General features: G+C 40.6%; 1 protein-coding gene and 1 long non-coding RNA gene across 2 annotated transcripts; one reads left to right on the plus strand and one right to left on the minus strand.

Annotated features, from left to right (window-relative positions):
- Window positions 1–1,765: 1,765 nt before the first annotated feature.
- On the minus strand, window positions 1,766–18,156 carry CHMP2B (charged multivesicular body protein 2B). The gene is made up of 6 exons (XM_083439309.1): window positions 17,899–18,156; window positions 11,189–11,280; window positions 10,715–10,909; window positions 5,784–5,886; window positions 3,766–3,872; window positions 1,766–3,595 (listed from the first exon to the last, which is right to left on the minus strand). The coding sequence occupies exons 1-6, from the start codon at window positions 17,930–17,932 to the stop codon at window positions 3,482–3,484; spliced, it is 645 nt and encodes a 214-aa protein (XP_083295435.1). The 5' UTR covers window positions 17,933–18,156; the 3' UTR covers window positions 1,766–3,481.
- Window positions 18,157–18,279: 123 nt separating this feature from the next.
- On the plus strand, window positions 18,280–20,267 carry LOC310677023. Its single transcript, XR_014510864.1, has 2 exons — window positions 18,280–18,444; window positions 19,657–20,267. It is a non-coding gene; the product is annotated as an uncharacterized lncRNA (long non-coding RNA).
- Window positions 20,268–20,735: the final 468 nt, after the last annotated feature.

Below are 20,735 nucleotides of genomic sequence, written 5' to 3' on the forward strand. Positions count from 1 at the left end.
CCACCACAGGCCATTTTGACAGGAGGGTGGAGCCTTCCACTTGTCAATCCCCAGACATCAATCACAAGGTGACCCTATCATCTATCTATCTATCTATCTATCTATCTATCATCATCTATCTATCATTGTAGGCATGGCTTGAGTTGTGCCTGCAGAGGCAGATCCTTCGCATCACCAATTTCACTTCAAGCCAGCATTGCAAATGAATGTGTGTGCTCATAGCAAGCTGTTTTGGAGCTTGCTATTAAGTGCCACAGCAAGGCTTGCTTGCCCAGGAACAGTGAGGAGGGCACTTTAAAAAGCTCACCTGTTCCTTTGCAGCTGTGTCTCCACACCCTGATAGTAGGTGTGTTTGGGTGTGGTTCGAGGAAAACTGCTTTTCAGGCCAAATTGGGGCCTGGCAAACTTGCAGTTCTTCAGCCCTAGTTTAATGTGATGTATGAACCACCTCAATGTGAATTAAAACACAAGTTGTGTTGTCTGGATATTGTTCAATGGATAAAGAAGCATCAGGAATTGTTGGAAAACACAGCATTATTGCCAAGCTGTGTAATGTTTATTTTGCTGTGTAATTCCTTCTGTAGTATATCAGCCAGTTTAAAACTTTCAGCATTGCATACTTCTACATTTTTGTTATTCGACAGGGTGGAAGCCTAAGATAAAACGCGTTTTTGGCAAGAACAGGAATTACAATATACATGTTTTGATATCTATTACTTCTGTTGTCCTGGTATTATTTATCTAGTGTTTTTTTCTTTCAAAATTGCAGTACAGCTACACTTCTAGATGCTATTGAATGAATTTGATGCTCCAGCTTCCATTTTATGGTGATCAACACACTGTTCAGAAATAAAATTCTGCTAAGGAATCCGCACTTTTAACAGCTGCCTGACACACATGCATAGTAGCAGCCTTCTTCCCAAAAACAATGACAACTGTGAAGGAAGAGAGTTGAAACTCTTAGATCTAGCATTATTAGAGAAACTGAAACATTTAGGAGGCATTCCTTCATTCCATTCCCTCCCTCAAATGTTTTTATTCAGCACCCACCATCGACAAAACATTTTCAAGTATTGTTTGATTGTCCAGCTTTAGTTGGGCAGCATTTGTAATACTTTAACTTTCCCACTTGAGTAGGTGAATTACTTTTTCACTGGTCATTAGCATTAGCATAACTTTCTCTACAAAAACACAAGAATTCTTGGCTACATTTACATTTTGAGTAATATCAAAGCTATGAATGCATATTGGTGTTTTCTTTATGCCTCTTTCACAGCCCAGGCCTAACCACCTTTTCAATTCAGCAGGGCTTACTCTCAGGTAAGTGGGATTAGGGTGCAGCCACAGCCATTCAGGGCAATCCAAACCCAAGCTGGGCAGCCAAACACGTGAAGCCACCATCTCTGTGGCCCTGTCACTCATTCTGGTGGACACCTGCTGGCTACACAAGTCCTGGATTGGACTCAATGCTGCTAAGAGATGGGAGTGGGGTTGACTTGGGATCCAGTGGATCCTCAGCTGCTGCCTCACATTTAAGGTGCATTTCAGGGCTTTCCACAGGCTACCGCTGGCAGGAAATCACAAGCAGTCCAAAAAGTAGTGTTGCCATAACCCTGCTGGCAGAACAAGGAAGAGGGAAACCTCTGCTCCATCCAATGTACACACCCAGTTCAGCACTTTGGGGGTTTGTACTGCATACTTAATCACTGACTTTTAGTATTTTTAAAAAACTATTTTTTTGAAAAATCAAACAGAAAAATGGCACTCAAGGAGCTAAAAGCTTTTATTTGATTTTTACAAAATCCATAAAAAGGAGATCTTGCTGAAGGTAGCCACATAGAGTCTATTTTATGTAATTACAAAACCAAATTGTAAATCAAATTGTGTATGTACTTGATTGCTTTGATCCTATGTTTAACCAGAAAAATCATAATTCTATACTAAAATGAAGACCTAGGCTGCTGTTGCCTTATTCCTATGGCGTATCTTGTGAGTTGATAGTCACAGTAATTACTTTCTTTTTCTGTTCTTCATAAACAATCAGCAGACATTTTCGTGTTAATTTACATTCTCACAATTAGTAGCAGGGCCACAAAGAAGTTCAGGAACAGAAATCCCCTTTCACAACTGGCAGTAATTCACAATGTGAATTATGTTCCCTATAATACATCAAGTTACCCACTGTTTTACTATATTAGGCGCAATTTTATAACCAAGTGAACCTATTTCCTTTAAATAGTCAAGCATACATAATTCCAATTAGTGTGTAACAACTGGATATAAAACAGAACAAACATACTATATGGACAATAAAGTATATTTTCAAAGGTAACACTTGTTCAATGAAAAAATGCATAGCAATATGTACAATGCTATTCAATGAAAAATATGTAATTTCAGGTGTTGGTAGTAGATTACATACTTTGTAGCAGCGGTTGCAGTTGAGTTCACATAACTCTTTCAGTGCTATGTAAGTTGAGATAATGGCTTTAACATTACATTATTTCCACAATTCTAAGATTAATTAAAATAAACCAAACACGATGGGCAACATCCAATGATGTTCACCTCCTTGTGCAATGGAAATCCCCTTGTGCAACTGAACTTCCTGCTTCCCTCGTCACCCTCTAGCCCCCTTGTGCACCCCAGAGCAGATTTTGGTGGCACACAGGAGGCTGCAGGGAGAGTAAGGGAAAGGAGGAACCTCAGTGCATGAAGATCTCACCCTATGTACACAAAGGCACAGAATTCCTTCAAGTTAGCTGTGTTACAGTACAATGGAAGTTATTTAGTACGTTCCTTACAAACCATTTTCCTAGCATAACATATCATTAGACCACAACCTTGATTCCAAGAAGATAATTATATATCAGTATTGTTCTAAAATCCTGGGACTATATTAGAAATGTATATTTTAAAACAAGGCTGAATCAAAAATGATTTCCTAGAAAGGCGCTTTATGAAAAACCCACTATACTTTTAAATACATCTTCTGCTTGAAGAATACAACAGCCACCTTCCAAATGAAAGAAAAAGTGAGGTTTTATTTAATACCATAAATTAAGAAGTCTCTTGGTGTGCTTGCAACAGATACGTAAATGAAATGCCTCCAGAAAGGGTGCTTGCAGTAGCCTCAGAAAGGTTAGAAATCTGAATGAAAAATGGAGTGTTGGTGCTTTTTGGAGAAAAAGCTAATTGTACCCAATCCAAATTTAGATCATATGCAACGGTTGTTCCTGTTTACAGCAGAATCCAATTTGGTCAAATGTATACACATTCTGCATTATTTGCATGTTGTGATGTTCTGTCTCAACTGATTCCAACTAATTGTTCCAACTGCTTCTAGAATTCATTGTCACCAAAGATGGCTCGGGCAAGATCTTGCAAAGGAATTTGGTTTTTATTGATACTGGTCTTGCACATGCATGTGCATGCCAGCACTGGAGCAATTGCAGAAGGCAGGCTGCTCGTCACCATGGGGTTAATCTACTCCCAGGGCTTTGAGCTGCCGCTCAATCTCTTCATCAGAAATTGTGGCACTTTGGGATGCTGATGCAGATGGCATGCCTCTGGCAGCTGAAGGAGCCTTGGCCATCTATTAGAAAGAAAAATGAGGAAAAGTTACATTTAGGCAAGCAAGATGAGACACAGTAATCAAAATGATAGAACAGAGAGACAAAAAGGAAGGCACTACAAAAGTCAATAAAAATGTAAGGATGGGGGCAGATTACTTTTCAAGAGCAATGGGAGATAATTTCTTTATACCTTTCCAGATATTTCAATACCAATTTCATCCAGGACTTGGTTCACAATATCCTGACTTTCCTGTTCTTCATCAGAATCATTGAAAATATCATCCAGGGTATCGTTGACTTAAAGATAAATGAAAACAAAAGCTTCATTAGAACTGTAATAGTATAATTGTTACCTTGATCTTTCATACCGCTTTTACATCCCAGCACACATTAACAGTTTTAGTTTGAAGAAAAGTGAAATAAAATAATGTAAGCAATAATATATGTTAGAAAGGTAAAGGGGACCCCTGACCATTAGGTCCAGTCATGACCGACTCTGGGGTTGCGGCGCTCATCTTGCTTTATTGGCCGAGGGAGCCGGCGTACAGCTTCCGGATCATGTGGCCAGCATGACTAAGCCGCTTCTGGCAAACCAGAGCAGTGCACAGAATTGCCGTTTACCTTCCTGCTGGAGTGGTACTATATATCTACTTGCACTTTGACATGCTTTCGAACCGCTAGGTTGGCAGGAGCAGGGACCGAGCAACGGGAGTTCACCCTGTTTAAAAGTGATTTTGGCCCTCAAGGCAGCTTACGACTTTAAACATATATAATACAAAAACAGAGCCAAAAAGCAAATCCATTAGGAGGGAGAATTTATAATTTTCCAATGCTAGCTCTGAAAGCCAATGTGCTTTTAGTTAGGGATTTAATGCTCGTTTGACTATGAATGCTCCCAAAATAAGCCAAGCTATTTCCCCCAAAGTCAAAAATAGTTTGGCTATTCGTGACAATTTCACTAATGTTCCCTATTCTCCTGCAACCCACCAAGCTCCCTTCCATCCCACCAACCCTTCACCTGCCCCAGCAGTAGTAATAAAACCATCTGTGTACTGTCAGGAATAATGGAAGTTAACAGGCCTCCACGATCCTTGGCTTGTTTCCCAATATTTAGCATCACCAGCAGACACCCTAGTCAGCAAATCAGGACATCAAAGCCATGATTTGAACCTGATTTCTTTTTAACAATCATAGCTTGAACCAGCCACTGTTTCCAGCTCTTGATGAACTTCTAAAGTAAAAGCACAGCCTTCTATGTGAAGATATCATGAAGAGGGAAGAATGAAAGCATCAAGCATCAAGAATCAAACATTTTTAAAAATCTCTATACTGGCAGATAAGCACTTACGAGGGGACACAATAGACTTGCATCAGCATGCCATCACTAGTATGCACATTGTACTCAGGCATCCAGCTAAGACAGTGTCATGGTGCAACAAGATATGGCTTCGTTATGGTGCTGGGAATAGCAGCCATTGCTAGTGCAGAATAGCAACTTCACACAGTGTTATTCTAACATAAAGGTGGGGCGAAAACAACCCAAGAATTGTCAGTTTCCGCATTCCATTATCCTCAAAGGATTTTGGCTTCCAGAGAATCAGCCATGTGAAAAACCATGTTACCTATTTTACATATGGTGGACATCTACATTATGATATTGGATCAGGCAGAGCACAGCTGGAAAGATTTACCTCACACAAGACTATGGAATAGTTTGTGGAAAGTAGCTCTTTGTGCTATTAAAGCAGTTTCATTTTTAAGATTGCAGTTTTGATAGCGTAACTGGGACATCCCCCATGATGTATGTATATTCTGCACCCAGTGGTTCACTTTTTAAGTGTGGAATTCCACTTAAAAAGCAGCACTGGTTAATGTTTCAGCAATGTAATGCATCATATGTCCTCCTGAAATCTGTATGGGCTGAGCGGGCCAAGGCTTTAGTGTTCCACATGGCTCTTCCCATGACATTAACATTGCCCCTCTATTTCTCGCCATCCATTTTCATGTTTCCTTGTCTCTATTCTCTATGTAGCCCATACCGGTAATAAGGAAGGCTATGAAAATGGATGTTCCTGCAATTAATAATTTCAACAAACACAGGTTAAACACAAGCTCATGAACCAATTATTAGTTTGATTTGGTGGTCTTGCCAACCCAAAAAGGAAGCAGGGAACAGTTTTAATCACTGTATGGAAAAGCATAACTTACTCATTTCTTCAGTCATTTCCATTTTCATGTTTTCTTTCTGGAAGTTCTGCATAGTTTGCAGTGTCTTTTGTGGATCCATCTTTTTATTAACAGCTTGCATTGTCTAGCAATAAACAATAACCTTTATGAATAAATGTGGCCAATGTACAGTACAGTAAAACTGCTGAACATGTCATAATATTTGAATACCTTTAAGGTGTTAGAAGAAAATAAATTCCAAGAAATACAAGTTCCCATGTAACGTGGGGTATACAACAAAACCTTTAGTCTTTGCACATCAAGAACTATCAGAAAAAGAGTAGAATGCACTATTGCGTAGCAGTCATTTCTTCATTAAATCCATCTGATGTATACATTTTCCAAAATCTAATCTGCTGGTGGGTCTTCCTGATATTGACCTGGTTTGGATGTAATACCAAATTATAATTTAGCATTACATTAACAACATCTCAGCTGGTGTTCTTCTCCCTCCTGTGCTGCCTTCATTTGTTTTCAATTAACTGCAGGTCAGTGTCAAATCCAAATCCTAAACTCTGCTTAATATTAATTATGGTTTTATTGGAACAATCATACACCTTGATTTAGAATTGGCTTGTTTCTGTGAGCTATAGTTAAGACCATCAACAGTTTGTTTAAAATGGAAGTGAAAGCTTCTATCATGGCTGTGCCAGATAAGGGAAGGAGGGAGGCATGGGATGAGTCACATTGTTCATGTAACACTAAGGTATTGTTTAGCATTAAGGCTGAACACAGCTATTGTGAGAAGGGTGAACCCTGTATGATTAGCGTAAAACCTCTACTCTTATGCCTACACAACTTACAATTTAGAAAACCTCTTCCTGACCCTATAAAACTTTATCCTTCATCAAGCATGTAGTAAGCCACTTGCCTCACATGAAACTGACTTATATCAAGTCAGGCCATTAGTGTGTCTACCCCAGTGCTGCCTATTTTGACTAGCAGTCAGGCAGTGGATCAGGAACAGCAACAAAACATGTTTTTGTTCCCCGCCTACCACAGGGTCACCCACTGCCCATCAATTCCTCTCCTGCTGCTCCAATGACTCACTGTGAGGAAGGGTTTTCAACTTTAGACAGCATCTGCTGCTGCAGCTAAGCAGCCGATAGCTTTCCTCTGGGGCTCTCTTGAGGTCATTTTGCCTCAAAATCTCAAAAGCGCTTAAAGAAAGGGTAGGAGGAGGAAGATGTGGCAGTGATTAGCATTTACTGAGCTGCCTCAGGAGGTTTAATGCCGGTCAGCCCATACTGCTAACTGACAGTGGCTCTCTAGTGTTGTTGGCAATAGGTTTTAAGCAGCACTGCCAACTTTTAACTGGAAATGTTGCAGATGAAACATGGCATCGTCCGCATGCAAGGAATACATACTACCAGAAAGCTATGTCCCCTCTCTGCGTATGAACTGGTTGGAATGCTTTTATAAACTGGAAGAAAGGGGTTCCACCAGTCCTTTAATACCACTTCACATGCCCCAGAATCAATTGGTAAAATTTTGAATTGTACAACAAACTGTATAACTTCAGAATGTGATAACTTTTTTCTTTCCCCCCACATATGCCCTAAACTATCTGTAAGCGTATCAGGTAGAAAACATTTATTCCAGCCCGCTTCCTACTGTGCTAGGTTTTCAGCTGCAGAGTTTTGTTTTGGTTTTTAATGCAGTAGAGCATTCAAAAGCCACTTAGACCCAGTGATGAAAGCCAATAAACTGAAGCTCAATTCTGATAAGGAGGTATTGAAGGTGGATAGTTTGGGTCTAGTCTGGGTCGATGGTGTACAAAATAGTTACAGACTTATTTGCAAAGTTGCCCTTCTCTACATGCTATTATGATACCCTCCTTTAACCATACATTCACAAAATTCTTCTAAGATTATTTGACAGCACAGAGAAATCAGAGTTTGAGGTAGAGTTTTCATTTTAAAATAGTGTAACAGAACATAATGGCTATGCATTTCTACCAGGAGCTGTGGAGATACTATGCTGGCACTGTTTCAAACAAGAGATGATTACATGAATGAGGTTTCTGTCTTTATAAAAAGGAGCCAAGGCATCAGAATCCGGTAGACTCTAACTGGTGAGTTTGCTGACATTCTGCTTTGTCCTATTGGATCAGTTATAGGCCAATGAGAGGACACAATTCTACTCAAATTGAAATGATTGGCTGTGGGGTGGGTGGGCTCTGACTGGAGCGAATAAAAGGCCAGGCTCTAGTCAATGAGACAGCAGACTAGGCTCGGCTCTGACTGTTGGTCAGTTGATGGAAGAGCTGAAAGTTGAGGTCAGACAGGGCATATCAAGGGGCTTAAGAAGCCAATGAGAAGCCAGGAGCTAATGCCACTAATCTAGACCTAATGTTAGGTTTGTGGAGAAGGGCATGTGACTCTAGCAGTAGCCTTCAGGGGAGTTCAGCTGTCAAGCATCAGTAGGACTGCTGAGAACTTGAGGTGACAGGGATTGATGGACTCTGGCAGAAGTCCTGAGAGAAGACTGAAGAGTCAACTTAGAGGAAGAACTCAAGGACCTGACAGAAGAGCGCAAGTATAGACCTCAGTCCCTAGTTCCTAAGTGTTAACTGATAAAGACTATTATAGTGAAATGGATTTAGGTTTGGATTTGGGGTGGTGTGGGGATGGGACTGAAGTTTGCATAACTTTCCTCTTAAAAGTGGCAGGAATCCTACTGTGTTTGATACATAATTTTGAGTGACTAAAAACTAACAGTGTATACATTTTTAAGGTAACAGTAACAAAGTAAAGTTAATCACCTAGTTTAAGTACCTAGGGATGAATATATACATGCTTATTAATGTAACAGTTTTAAGTAAGATATACTATACTTTGTTTTTACTTTATATTTTGAGCTCTGTCATGTTTTGCCCTATACTTAACCATAGCTATTGTTGGGTAAACCAAAGAAAATAAATGGTATTCATAATAAAGGATTAAGGATTAAGAAAAATGAAATATAAGCCACAGCAAAGAAGTGTGAGATGCGCTTTTTTCTAAAAAAAATGTTTAGGGGTACTCTCATTTTCTTACTCATATTGAAATACTGCCCCTCAGTGAGGCCAAACTTAGATTCACAAAATGTTCAGGAGTATGCGTCCCCCCCAGGAAAAAATGTTTAGGGGTACTCTCATTTTCTTACTCATATTGAAATACTGCCCCTCAGTGAGGCCAAACTTAGATTCACAAAATGTTCAGGAGTATGCGTCCCCCCCAGGAAAAAGCATTGGAGATGATGATAATAAAGGTTTTGCCACAGACATCCTTACTCCTAAATTGTCACTTGAACTTAAAATATTGTGACAAAAATGAAAAATTAACTGTTTATTTGTACTTTTAGTAATCTTTTTCTATAAGTTCATAACTACATAAATATTTAAGATACCAAAATATACAAAAAAGAGAAATTTACCTTCTATTTGAAGTTCTAAATTGCTTCCAAATTCCTTTAGAAGCAGCAGAAGGACCATTGCTTAGTCACAAATTTTCACTAAGTGATTTCACATACAAGTCGCTCTCTCACTAGAATATCAGGCTGTAATCACAACGTGAATTTGCAAAGCTAAAATTAAACATCCCGGTGTACTCTGCCCTAATTCCTCATATGAGCTATGGGATGCATATGTGCCAATATTCTGCACAAGTCTGTGAATCCATATAAATACAAACAAGCAATTTAGAGACTGACAGCTCAGCTGGGGGAGCAAAAGCTCTTGGATCAGCATGAGTCAAAACAGAACATCGGTAAGCTTAGTCATCCACTTTACTCCTCATAACACTGCTTCCACATGTACACAACTCAATATAGCACTACAGTGTGCTTACCCAGCTACAAAATGACAGTGAGGGATTGGGTCAGGATAGGAGCCACAGGCAAAAGTCTCCCTAAACATTTAATTACATGGTAGTACAAATGCCTTCAGCATGTCACATGTTGACCTTTTTTCTTTTGTGAGAAGGTATTTGCCAGCTAATCAGTTTAGCTTCTTTAGACATGCATACTCTATAAAAGCCTTGACTATTTTCATCATAAATTGCAGACTACAGTGATACCTCTAGTTATGAACTTTATTCGTTCAGGAGGTCCGTTCTTAACCTGAAACTGTTCTTAACTAGAGGCGTGCTTTCGCTAATGGGGCCTCTTGCTGCCACTGCACCACCGGCACACGATTTCCATTCGCATCCTGGGGCAAAGTTCTCAGCTCGAGGTAACTCTTCCAGGTTACGGGGGTTTGTAACCTGAGGAGTTTGTAACTCAAAGTACCACTGTACTTTATTGTCAGATTTTTGCAGAGTACTTGTTGTAACTCAACCTGGGACCTGCTGATGAAGGGCAGGTAGTAGGCCTGGGTGATATATCAATAGATCACCCAGGACCAGTTTGAGGAGCAGACCGTGATGTCGGCTTCACTCAGAAGTATATTACTGGTGAAAATGCTGCTATGTTTTAGACATCACAATAGATTGTGGTTTATCTCAACAGGAACAATCCTAGGCTGACATGAACCCCCCTCAAGTGAAGCTACAAGACAGAATTTAGAAGCTTTCACACACACACACACACACACCATTTAACTGCAGCTTGTTGTTGTCGAAACCCAGCAAATTGTGGTTAATCTTACATAGTTTGTTTAAAACAAGACAACTCTGACCAGGGTTTATGACCTTGGCTAGCTTCAACAAGCCATAGCTGAGATTAAATTTCAGAGGATAATGCTAAACTGCAGTTAATTAAAAACATAAGTGAAAGTTTCTCATCTCCCACTTACTGCAGTGCCAGAGGAGGGGGAAATGCACAAGCCTAGATTTGTTCCCATCATGATAAACCACAGTTGAAACACAGATTTCTGTAAATTAAAACCAGAATCCTATGAACAATATTTGGGATACTTAAGTTTGATTGCTTACCTTTGCTGTTGTTGACATTGCTCCTGCCATTTTCATCTGTGAGTTCATCAGTTTTGTTTGTGTTGACATGGATGTAACTTTTGAACTAACAGCATAGGTTCGAGTTTTCTGTTTTCGCAGTTGCACAAGCTGTTTTGCTAGAACCTTACAGGCTTCTTTGTTTCCAGTTTTAGCCATTTTCTTTATTTCCAATTCCTATTTATTAAAATGAAAACTGTTTTTTAGTTTGTATTCACTTTTTATCTTCCAGCGTAAATACTACGATAGTTTAATGAGTAAAAGGTGATTTTTTTCAAACAAATTCCTATTAGACATGTAAGAAAGCTATCTAAAGAAAAAAATACAATGTTTCCAAAATTAAAAGCTAGGAGTATAGGCGGAAAATGGTGTTAAGGAAATGGACAAGCTATCATTTACCATAACCAGTTTGGGCACTGATTGTGAAAGATGAACTAAGATTCTCCAGTTACTTACCAGTTGCTTTTCCTGTCTCTCCAAAGCTACTCGATCTCTTACTATTGCCCTCTGGGTGCCTCTTAGCTCCTTATTTTGTTCTTTAATTATATCTAAGAAACAAAATATTTACAGTTAGTATAATGGATAAGGAAGTATGGTGAAGACATGCATGGTGAAAACATAAGTTTTAGGTGAAAGGTGTTTCATTCCTAATAGCAGTATCACTGATGTCTCAAAAATAGACTACTGGAATAACTGGAAAACAGACTACTAGAATAGTGTGAGGGATGGAGGCCCAGAAGACTGCATTCTCTGTGGCAGTCCCTCATTTGTGCAACTCTCACTTCACAGAAGTGCATCTAGCATTTTCATTGTACTGCTTATGCTGAACCTTTGAATGCAACCTCTTTACCCTAGCCTTTTGACAATTAAGGTATTTTGTTTAGTGGGACCCACCTCTTTTATTCAGTTTCTGGTGTTTGTTCCATTTGGAATAGTTGTACTTGTTTTATAATTGTATATTACCTGGGACCTTACTGTAAAGGGCAGATAAGATAATACAGTGGTACCTCTGGATGCAAATGGGATCCGTTTTGGAGCCCCTTTCGCATCCAGAAGTGAATGCAACCCACGTCTGCTGGTCGCGATTCACCGCTTTCGCGCATGCGCGTGACGTCATTTTGACCGTCTGCACATGCGCAAGTGGCAAAACCCAGAAGTAACACGCTGCGCTACTTCCAGGTCGCCGCAGCGTGCCACCCGAAAATACTTATCCCGAAGCTACTTCAACCCGTGGTATGACTGTACTTGATAGAAATACTATATTCTTCAGTTGCAGGTAACCAATTACATATGGGGAACAGAATCATATGCTGTCCTGACTCCACAACCTACTTGTGTCCATTTGAAGGCCTGCACAGACAATATGTGTTTAAAATCCTCCTAAAAGGGTTGTTTCACATGATTGGGTATCCTGCTTTTTTAGGGTCTCAGTCAGAAGGAGAGTGTTATACACACACAGCTGCTATGCAGGCCTTCCATTTAATGCACATGGGTCATTGGTCACCTGAGACTGAAGTTGTGAATGTGACTCAAACATGAATGCCCCATCTTTATTTTATAAAGACTGAAAAAAGCTTACAATGTTTTCACCATAAAATGCATAAAACCACAATAAAACCAATTCATTCTCCCTGTGGATAATTAATATGAAAGCATTCACCAAAGAAACAGGGAGATAAAACTTAACCCACACAAAAAGCTTGGCAAAGTTAAAAAGGGCTTAGCAGTTTGATTTCTGTGAACACACAAACTCCAAATGATATCACACATTTTCTGTACACGTAATTTAAAAAACAGCCATACTGTTTTGAATCCACAGGAAAGCAGAGGCTTCCTCTGGATCCAACCCTGAGGAATTTTATATTTGAATTATGTATGCCTTGGAGGAAAGGCACCTTTGGATTCAACCTACTACGTTACTATTTTGACACTATCATTATTGCTTGAACATAAATTCATACTGTTGGTATTATTTGTTATCTCCATTATTGCATTTTTTCCTATTTCAAAGATGTTCACTGTACATATAATCATAGCCAGATACATTATTAAATAAGTTATATATCAACTTAAGAAAACTGCTACTGTCTCAATGCAGTATAAATAGACTAGAGAGAAACCCATCTTCTGTGCCCAAGTATCAGCACTTGATTGTTCTCATTTTTCTATCCTTCTGATGTTATAGAAAGTGTGCTCTCCACATCACAATTTTTTTGGGGGGGAAATTTCCCTTTAATTTCCCTATCAAAGAAATTGTAACACAGCATAAACAAAATACCACCTGCAGCACAAATATTTTCTAGCCTTTTAATGAACCAGCACTTTCTTCCACATAGAAAGAGTGCAAGAATCTGAACCTTATGGAATCATAACATTCAAGCTTTCAGTGGCCTACTTTGCAAGTATATATATTTGTATTGAAATACTATTTGCAAACAGAGTTGGAATTCTCATTTCGATAAGAGGGTTGTTCCCTTAGCTATAAATTGAGAAGTTGTGTTTTATCAGATGAGAATACTTGTAATGATTTTCTAAAAGTCTTTTTAGACCACAAAGATATGACACTTTGCAGGCTGGGAGTGTTTATCCTCTTTTACTCAAAGAGAAGCAAGTGACATTCCCATGAACTAGTGGCTATGGCTTCTAGAGTGGAATGAAGTTTTTAAATTATAGGACTGCCAGTCAAGGATTACATTTATCTATTTCTTCATAATAAAAAAGTATGTTTTGTGGGGGTTTTATGCCTGAGGCCATTTCAAAGTAGCACACAATAAAGTCAAAATAATTTATTTGGAGTTGTTCAGAAGAGAGTCAACCCCCCACCCCCGCGCTTTTACAGAGATGACTTGTCTTATTCTATTAAAAATCCCATTTCTTTTGAAAATGAAGCATTCCCAAAAGTAAGTTTCCATCTTGCTTTCACAATCTAAAAAAATCATCTAACAATAATGATAGGATTTTGTTGCTGTTGCTTCCCACAATATAGACTGTCAAAAATGAATAAAGCATGAACTGCAGCCATAGATTTATTTTACATTAATCCTTTCTTCAAAGACTCTTCTTTCCTAGATACAGTTCCAAGACATGCCAGGATGAAATGATTTCAGCATTAAGAAATCCTGGCAGGAAACATTTTCATATATGTTGAGGCATCTATACTGCCCTTATTAACTTATACACAATTAGTCTCATGTAAGTACTAAATACAATGGAATGATTATCATAGGGAAAAATCAAGAGTGTTGCAAGAAGAGGTTTGTACAGCGATACCTTGGTTTATGAACTTAATCTGTTCTGGAAGTCTGTTCTTAAACCAAGGCATGCTTTCCCATAGCAGCGGGGGACTCAATTTACAAATGGAACACACTCAAAAGGAAGCAGATCATGTTCTGCTTCCAAGGCAAAGTTCACAAACCAAAACACCTACTTCTGGGTTTGCACAGTTCTTAATCCAAGTTGTTCATAAACTAAGCTTTTCTTAAACCAAGGTACCACTGTACTGTACAATTGGGCTTGATTTGGATTGACATTCATACTTAAGAGTCAAAATTATGGGAACATGAGAAGTCTCAGTTGACAACTCTAAGAATTACCCTGAACTTGGGTTTGTTTGTTTGTTTGTTTGTGGTTTTGTTTTGTTTTGGACAAGAGAATGTGATCTGGGTATTGGGGGTTGTCAAAAAACATTTTAAGTTTTAGATTTGCAGGACTCCTGATGCAGGTATGGGGGTGTTGTGTTACAGAAGATCTTCCTTCAGAACAAAATGGGCTCAAATAGTTTCCTGACTGCCCTGGGAAAGTTTTCTGTTGCTCCAGTCAGTGATCCTGTTGAATACCTGGTCAATATTGGGATAGGGAACTAATCAAGTGGATAGTATTCTGAACCAGCACCAGGAATCAGCAGCAGGTGATGTGGGGTAACAAACTGAAGCTCAAACCAGACAAAACAAATGTACTCTTGGTGGGGGAAGGGGTGGGGGGGGAGATAAAAATCTGGAATAGGGATTAAATGAAGTTTACAGGTTGGGACTATTCTGGATGCAGCTTTACATCTAGATGACCTCGTGGTAACGATGGCCAGATGAAACTTAATCCTAATGAATGGGTCTACAAAATGGCTGTCACACAAAAACACTAAATGTGTTTACACCGACAAAACTTTTCATTCAATATCCCGTGATAATGCAAAAATTTAAGTTCCTTGTTATTTACTCAAAAGCACCTCTTCACAGATCAGAGGTAAGGAGGTGGCACTTATCTGCTTACGTCAGACAGTAAATCTAGTGCCCTCTAGATGCCCATTATCCCTATTAAACATGTTGGCTTGGGATAACTGGAGTTGTAGTTCAACATTTGGAAGACACTATGCTGTCTAACTCTGATTAAACAAAAGGAGACCAGAGACAGAGCAGCTTCCAGGGTATAAATACTGAGAGTCTGAAACAATATATTTACTTCTGAATTTGTCAAAGAATGCCAACTTTCCAATCGTTATGACCACGCACTCACACTTACAAGTTTTTGTCTCAGCTTATACTTTTTATGTTTTCTTCCTTAAAGGTTGAACCTTGAGGTTTCAGGTAGGAACCTCTACCACAAGTAGGAAGCTGATTGGTATCTAGCTCAGTGCTATCTGCACTGTCTAACAGTAGCTCTCCATGGTCTCTCCCTACTTGGAGATGTAGGGATTGAACAAGATCTTTGAATGCAAAGGTTGCTATCTACCCAAGCCATGGCCCTTCCCATGAGCCCTGCTCTTTACAATGAACTCCCCACTGAGAACCATAGTGCTACACCTCATTGGCCTTCCAGAAGTGGAGCAGAACATATATCTTCCATTGAGTCCAGTTCAATTGTTCAGCTTTAATCACTACTGTTTTTCTGCTTTTAATGGGGTGGTTTATTTGGGGCAGGGTGTTTTGTTTGTTACTGCACTCGGCCATGAGCACAACAAAGGCAGAAAATAAATTATTTCAATTAATAAATATGGAATAGCTTTACTACCAGATATATTCACCACACATGAAAATAAGTGACAGAAAAGAAATTATACCACATTTGTAGTAATAGATTATCAAGTGGTGTGATAGAAAACCAAACCATATGGTAACCTCGTTATCTATTCACCCTATAGCAGTCCTGTGTGACAAAAGGCTTCACAAAAAAAGCAACTGCTTCAAATTTATATCAGTGGAAAGCTGAGAAAGCCAGCTGTGCCATCAAATTTTGTACTCAAACTCTTTACCAGGCAAGTTATAGAAAATACTAAATTTATGTTTGATGCACTGCAATTACTGAGTAGTAATACAGTGAGGCAGCAAAGCTGGCAGGACTGGGGATAAAAATTTTATACATCACTAGACTACTCAGTGCCTTCAAGAGCTAATGACTGTGAGAGTTCTGAGTGCTGGGAGTCGTTCATCTTATCTGCTCAGAGATGTACAAACAGGAGGAACAGGAGAGGACTCTGAAGAATATATGCCCTCCTCCCAGCCATCAACACCTTTCAGGGAAGAAGAACCAGAAGCCACATGACCATTACCTGGTATTTCAGATTTGTCATTGGGGTAGAGCTATCATCCAACTATAGGTCTAATTTTAATATTGTGAACCACTTTGATAACCATTATGGTTGTAAAACAATATACATATAAGAAAATAAAAATGTCACCTTTTCTTGAGAACCCAGTTCTAAAGAAAATGAGTGTCCATGTTTTGACTCATGAATGAGCCAACAATAAAATACAGAGGTGGGCGATACGTAATAGTGCATGACACATACAGAAAATTCACTTAGCAGCAATGCTCACACAACATTATGCTTCAATAGTCACAAAATATGCTCTTTCCCTCCCAAATATGCCAAATGCTTCAATGTAATTCAAAGCATTCCTTTGAAGTGTCTTTCTCTAAACTAAGGAAGACTTAACTCATACTTCTTTAGAAATCAGCAGTAGGTGGAATTTTTGTCTACACACACCACACAAATATAATCCCTAGGAAATATTGAAGGAACACTTTTTAATATCAACCAGTACTGCAGCAATAGTAATAAAGGGCATCATTTTGAAGAGGACACTAAGAGCTTTTGTTACATCAAGGAAACAGCTCTCTGGCAACACTGAAGAACCCTGGCAGTTCCTGATAGGAAAGAATGCTCTTGTTTTAATAAAACAATGCATCTTGTTTCCTTGGGTTTTTTTAGGGCTATTGAAATTGATACAGATAATACAGATAATTATTTATTTTTATTACATTCCTATACTGCCCTTCATCCAAGGGTTACAGGGCAGAATAAAAACACATAACAGAGTAACCAACAAAAACAATAATCCGACACAAAGTATTTATTTATTAAATAAATAGGTGGCTACATGTAGTCATCTATTGTAACAATTTCTCAAAATTACTGCAAAAAAACAGTTCTTAAGAACCTTGCCCTACTTCTAAGGCATTCTCTGCAGTAGCTCCATTTGAGCAGTGCAATCTCCACTGTGTGTTCAACATGGCTTACTCCCAGGTGCATGTGCTCACAGCCACAATCCCTCAATAACCTGGTGCTGGCAGTTCCACAAGGTGTTTTTGTGTGTGCTGTGCTTATTAACATTGTACGTAACACTTCCACACATGATCAGGAGATGAGTCATGCATGTTCTCTCTCTCTCCCTCGCTCTCTCAATGCACAAACAACCACCACCGCCACCCAACAACACACACGGATTGTGCCCAAGCCTACATTCTGAGCTGCATCATTATTTTTTATTTGTATTATTAAAATTCAAGCCTGATGGTCCATTTAAGGCAAAGGGCAAAGAACACAGCGCAGGAGGCACCACGACAGCTATAGGGCAATCAGAAAGGAGAGGGAGGAAGACTTCTATGGGGGGAGGCGAAGTCATATTCTAGGGGCAAACTAGGCTGGATCTCCTCAGCTCAGGGGCGAAGCGAGGAGCCCACAGGGGCGAGCACTCCCTGAAGTATCGGGAAATACCTCTCCAAAGGGGCGGGGGGAGCCTTGGGGCGAAGGGAAATCCCCCCCCCTCGTTTGCTAGGGTGCGGTGTCATCAGAGGGCGAATAGGGGGGAGGGCTGCCCACCCCCAAGGAAGGAAAAAGGACCCCCTCCCCGCCCCACCACAGCACGAGATTTCCTTCGCACGTCACTCACCGTCCACCGTCTTCTTCTTGAAGAGCGACGCCATGGCGGCGGCGGCCCAGGAACCGAGGCAGGAGAGCGGGGCCACCGGGGCTCCTTCCTGCTCCTCAGGTGACCGACCAGGAAGCGGAGGCTGCCGCTGTTGCTGCCGCAAGCTCAGAGACGAGCAGGAGAAAAGCCCGCCTCCCGCCTTCGGGAAGAGGCTGAGGCCGTAGCAACAGCGGCGCCCAGTGCCGCCACTGGCGCGGAGGGCGGGGCTTGCCGTGAGGGGAGGGGCTAGAGGAGGCCGTCCCTCTCGCGAGCGGAGTCGGCTCCGCGGCAGGCCTACCGGGCAGGAGAGGGAGGGGGGGGGTGAGCGGCGGTTTCTCACGTGACAGCGCGCGAGCGATGAGGGGGCAGGAACGGTTGGTAGCCGCTGCCATGACACGACCTAGTTGAAGGGGGGAGGGTTTTCTTTTCGAAGGTGGTGGCACGTCCTGAGGGTGGGAGGACGTTTGTTTTATTAACTTATTATCCATTTATTTATCTATGTAGCGTCTTTTCCCCTCACGCAGCAGGGTAGGGCTGTGCTTGGGGTTTTTTTTGGGGGGGGGGCGAAGGTGAGCGGGTAGTAGTAAGCTCTACACGCACACGGGAAGGACGGGCGGATATACCTCACAGCGCCGCGCCTCACGACAACCTGTTTCCCAAGAGTGTCGCCGTTGAGGTGGCAAAGTGGCCAAGCGACAACCCCGGGTTTGAGGAAATGTAGCGCGCGAGCCTTCTCTCCCTTTCCGTCGAAGCATTTTGGAGGGTTATTTTGAAACAGATGCTTTATTCGAGCTTTACACCCACTTCCACCACCGATAGAAAATGGGCTGGAAAAAAGGCATTCAGGTCACGTGTAAATTCGGGTCGGTTAAATCTTCGTGTCAGAGGCAGCCACGCAGCGGTGCTTCCCGACGCCTCGACACTTTGGGCGCATCTGCGTGGTCTGAGGGGGCACCAAAGGCTGCCTCGCTAAATCCGAAATGCAGGGCAGGCGCCATGCCATGCAGTGGTTTTGGGTCGCTCTTAGCATGTGGGCTGTACCGCCTCTGTGTACAGCATATGAGCGCCTGCGTTTCCGTGTGGAAAGTAGGGAAGAGGTAGGAGAGGATTGTACTTGACCGCAGCCTGGGACTTGCCTGACTCCTGGAATGCCAGGGAGAGGCAGCTGAGTCTGCAGGTTGAAGATGCCCCCCCCCCCAAGCAGGCCCCTAATAAGTCTTTTAAAGAATATTTTCAAATTGTAAGAAATAGCGACATTGTAAAGCACAACCTCTCACATCAGAGTTTTGTGTGTAATATGCAGATATTTCCGTAAGAAGCCACAAGGACACCTGGTACATGATTGCAAAGCCCCTCCTGATCATGTCAGTGTTAGGACACTGAGCACACCCAGTCTGGCTCTTGAGATTAGAGAAGTTTGTCATACGTGCCCTAATATAATGTCAGGCTCTCTGTTTGCTTAGAGAAGAATCTTACAGGGTAACATTTGGATATACGTACAGGTTGTCAGGACTGAAGGAAATGATGTTCAGATCCCTTCCAGCCTTACAATTCAGTGTGGCATGCTTCATAAAGCTGGCAGATGCTGTGCAAAATGCCAAAGAGCTATTTGCAATTGCAGCAGTAGAGCTGTTCCAGTTTTGTGTGGTGTTCGTATTTCATATTGAACATGCTGTTTTGAATGAGCAAGATTACTTGTCTGGATTTTTTAAAATTGATGCTCATTTTGAACTTGCACAGTGTCTCCTATTAGGGAATACACTGTGGATGAGGAGAGGGACCTGCCAGCCCACCAGAGGAACCTGACAGTTTCCACTGAGGCTCTTGTCTGCTGCCTTCTGCCGCACTCCTTGTTCCACGAGACTATACAATCAATACATTACACAACAAACTAATTGACATGACAAACCCAGTACAGCTAATAAACCAGTGTGCAGGGCACAAAATGATGGTATGCCAAAAAGCATGATCTCTGCATATTGAAAAAGGCAGTTTGGGGGGAAAGCAAAAGAAAAATTTAAAAGATGACAGCATAAATATTACATTTTTTTCTTCTTGTTTAAATAAATGGTTTCTTAATAGGTAAAGAAAGTATGCAATACGTTATATGTAGTACCGGTAATTAACTAAACAAAATCAAGATCACAGCTGAAAGAGAATTATGTTTCATGCTATAATACTTGTTATAAAACTCACACAGAACTTTGCTTTTGTAATTTCCCATTGTAATCTCATTCAGTGATGTATACCATTTCCCCAAAAATGTCATGCAGTATAGTCTTGTTTACTTTTAAGCAGTATAGCATTGATTTTGTAAAAATAAAATAAAATCAAGTTTTGTTAACAAAAAATAGTAATATTTAGCATTACTAATAGTAATTTAGCTGCCACATTCAAAATGTACTAAAGAATAAAAAAAAAATACTAATTGGTGCACAGAATGTCATAATTACCTTAAAAACTACAGATAGACTGTTAAGTAGGCATCAGTAGCTACATCTTTTTCATATTCTGTTATCTTGCTGCATTCTTAGTAAGAGTATGTTTCCGGCATTTTTGTTAGCCTGAGTGTCTGTTGTAGGAGAAAAGCTCTTTGTATCAGTGTTTTGTCTTCAGTGGAATTTAGAGAACAGACACTACTGCTCCATAGACTCCCATCTTCTGGCTGTTTTATCCGTCAGTCCTATTTTTAAGTCTCTTTCTTACACATAAAGCTTGTAGATCCATGTAGCTGCAGCCAGGCACGATGAAGTGGCATACACTGAGGTAGCTACAATGATGAGACAAGTGGGGCAGGTCCTACTGCACATCACTTGCAC

Source organism: Podarcis tiliguerta (genome assembly GCF_965153285.1).
Source record: "Podarcis tiliguerta genome assembly, chromosome: 4".
Lineage (NCBI taxonomy): Eukaryota > Metazoa > Chordata > Lepidosauria > Squamata > Lacertidae > Podarcis > Podarcis tiliguerta.

What these genes read in the sequence shown, in the direction of transcription:
- CHMP2B (XM_083439309.1), bottom strand. Translation starts at nt 17,932, where the DNA reads ATGGCGTCGCTCTTCAAGAAGAAGACGGTGGACG. An exon ending in CAATGTCAACAACAGCAAAG is followed by an intron (nt 5,887 to 10,714) that starts GTAAGCAATCAA and finishes GTTTATTGCTAG; the next exon opens with ACAATGCAAGCTGTTAATAA. An exon ending in GTATTGAAATATCTGGAAAG is followed by an intron (nt 3,596 to 3,765) that starts GTATAAAGAAAT and finishes TCTTTCTAATAG; the next exon opens with ATGGCCAAGGCTCCTTCAGC.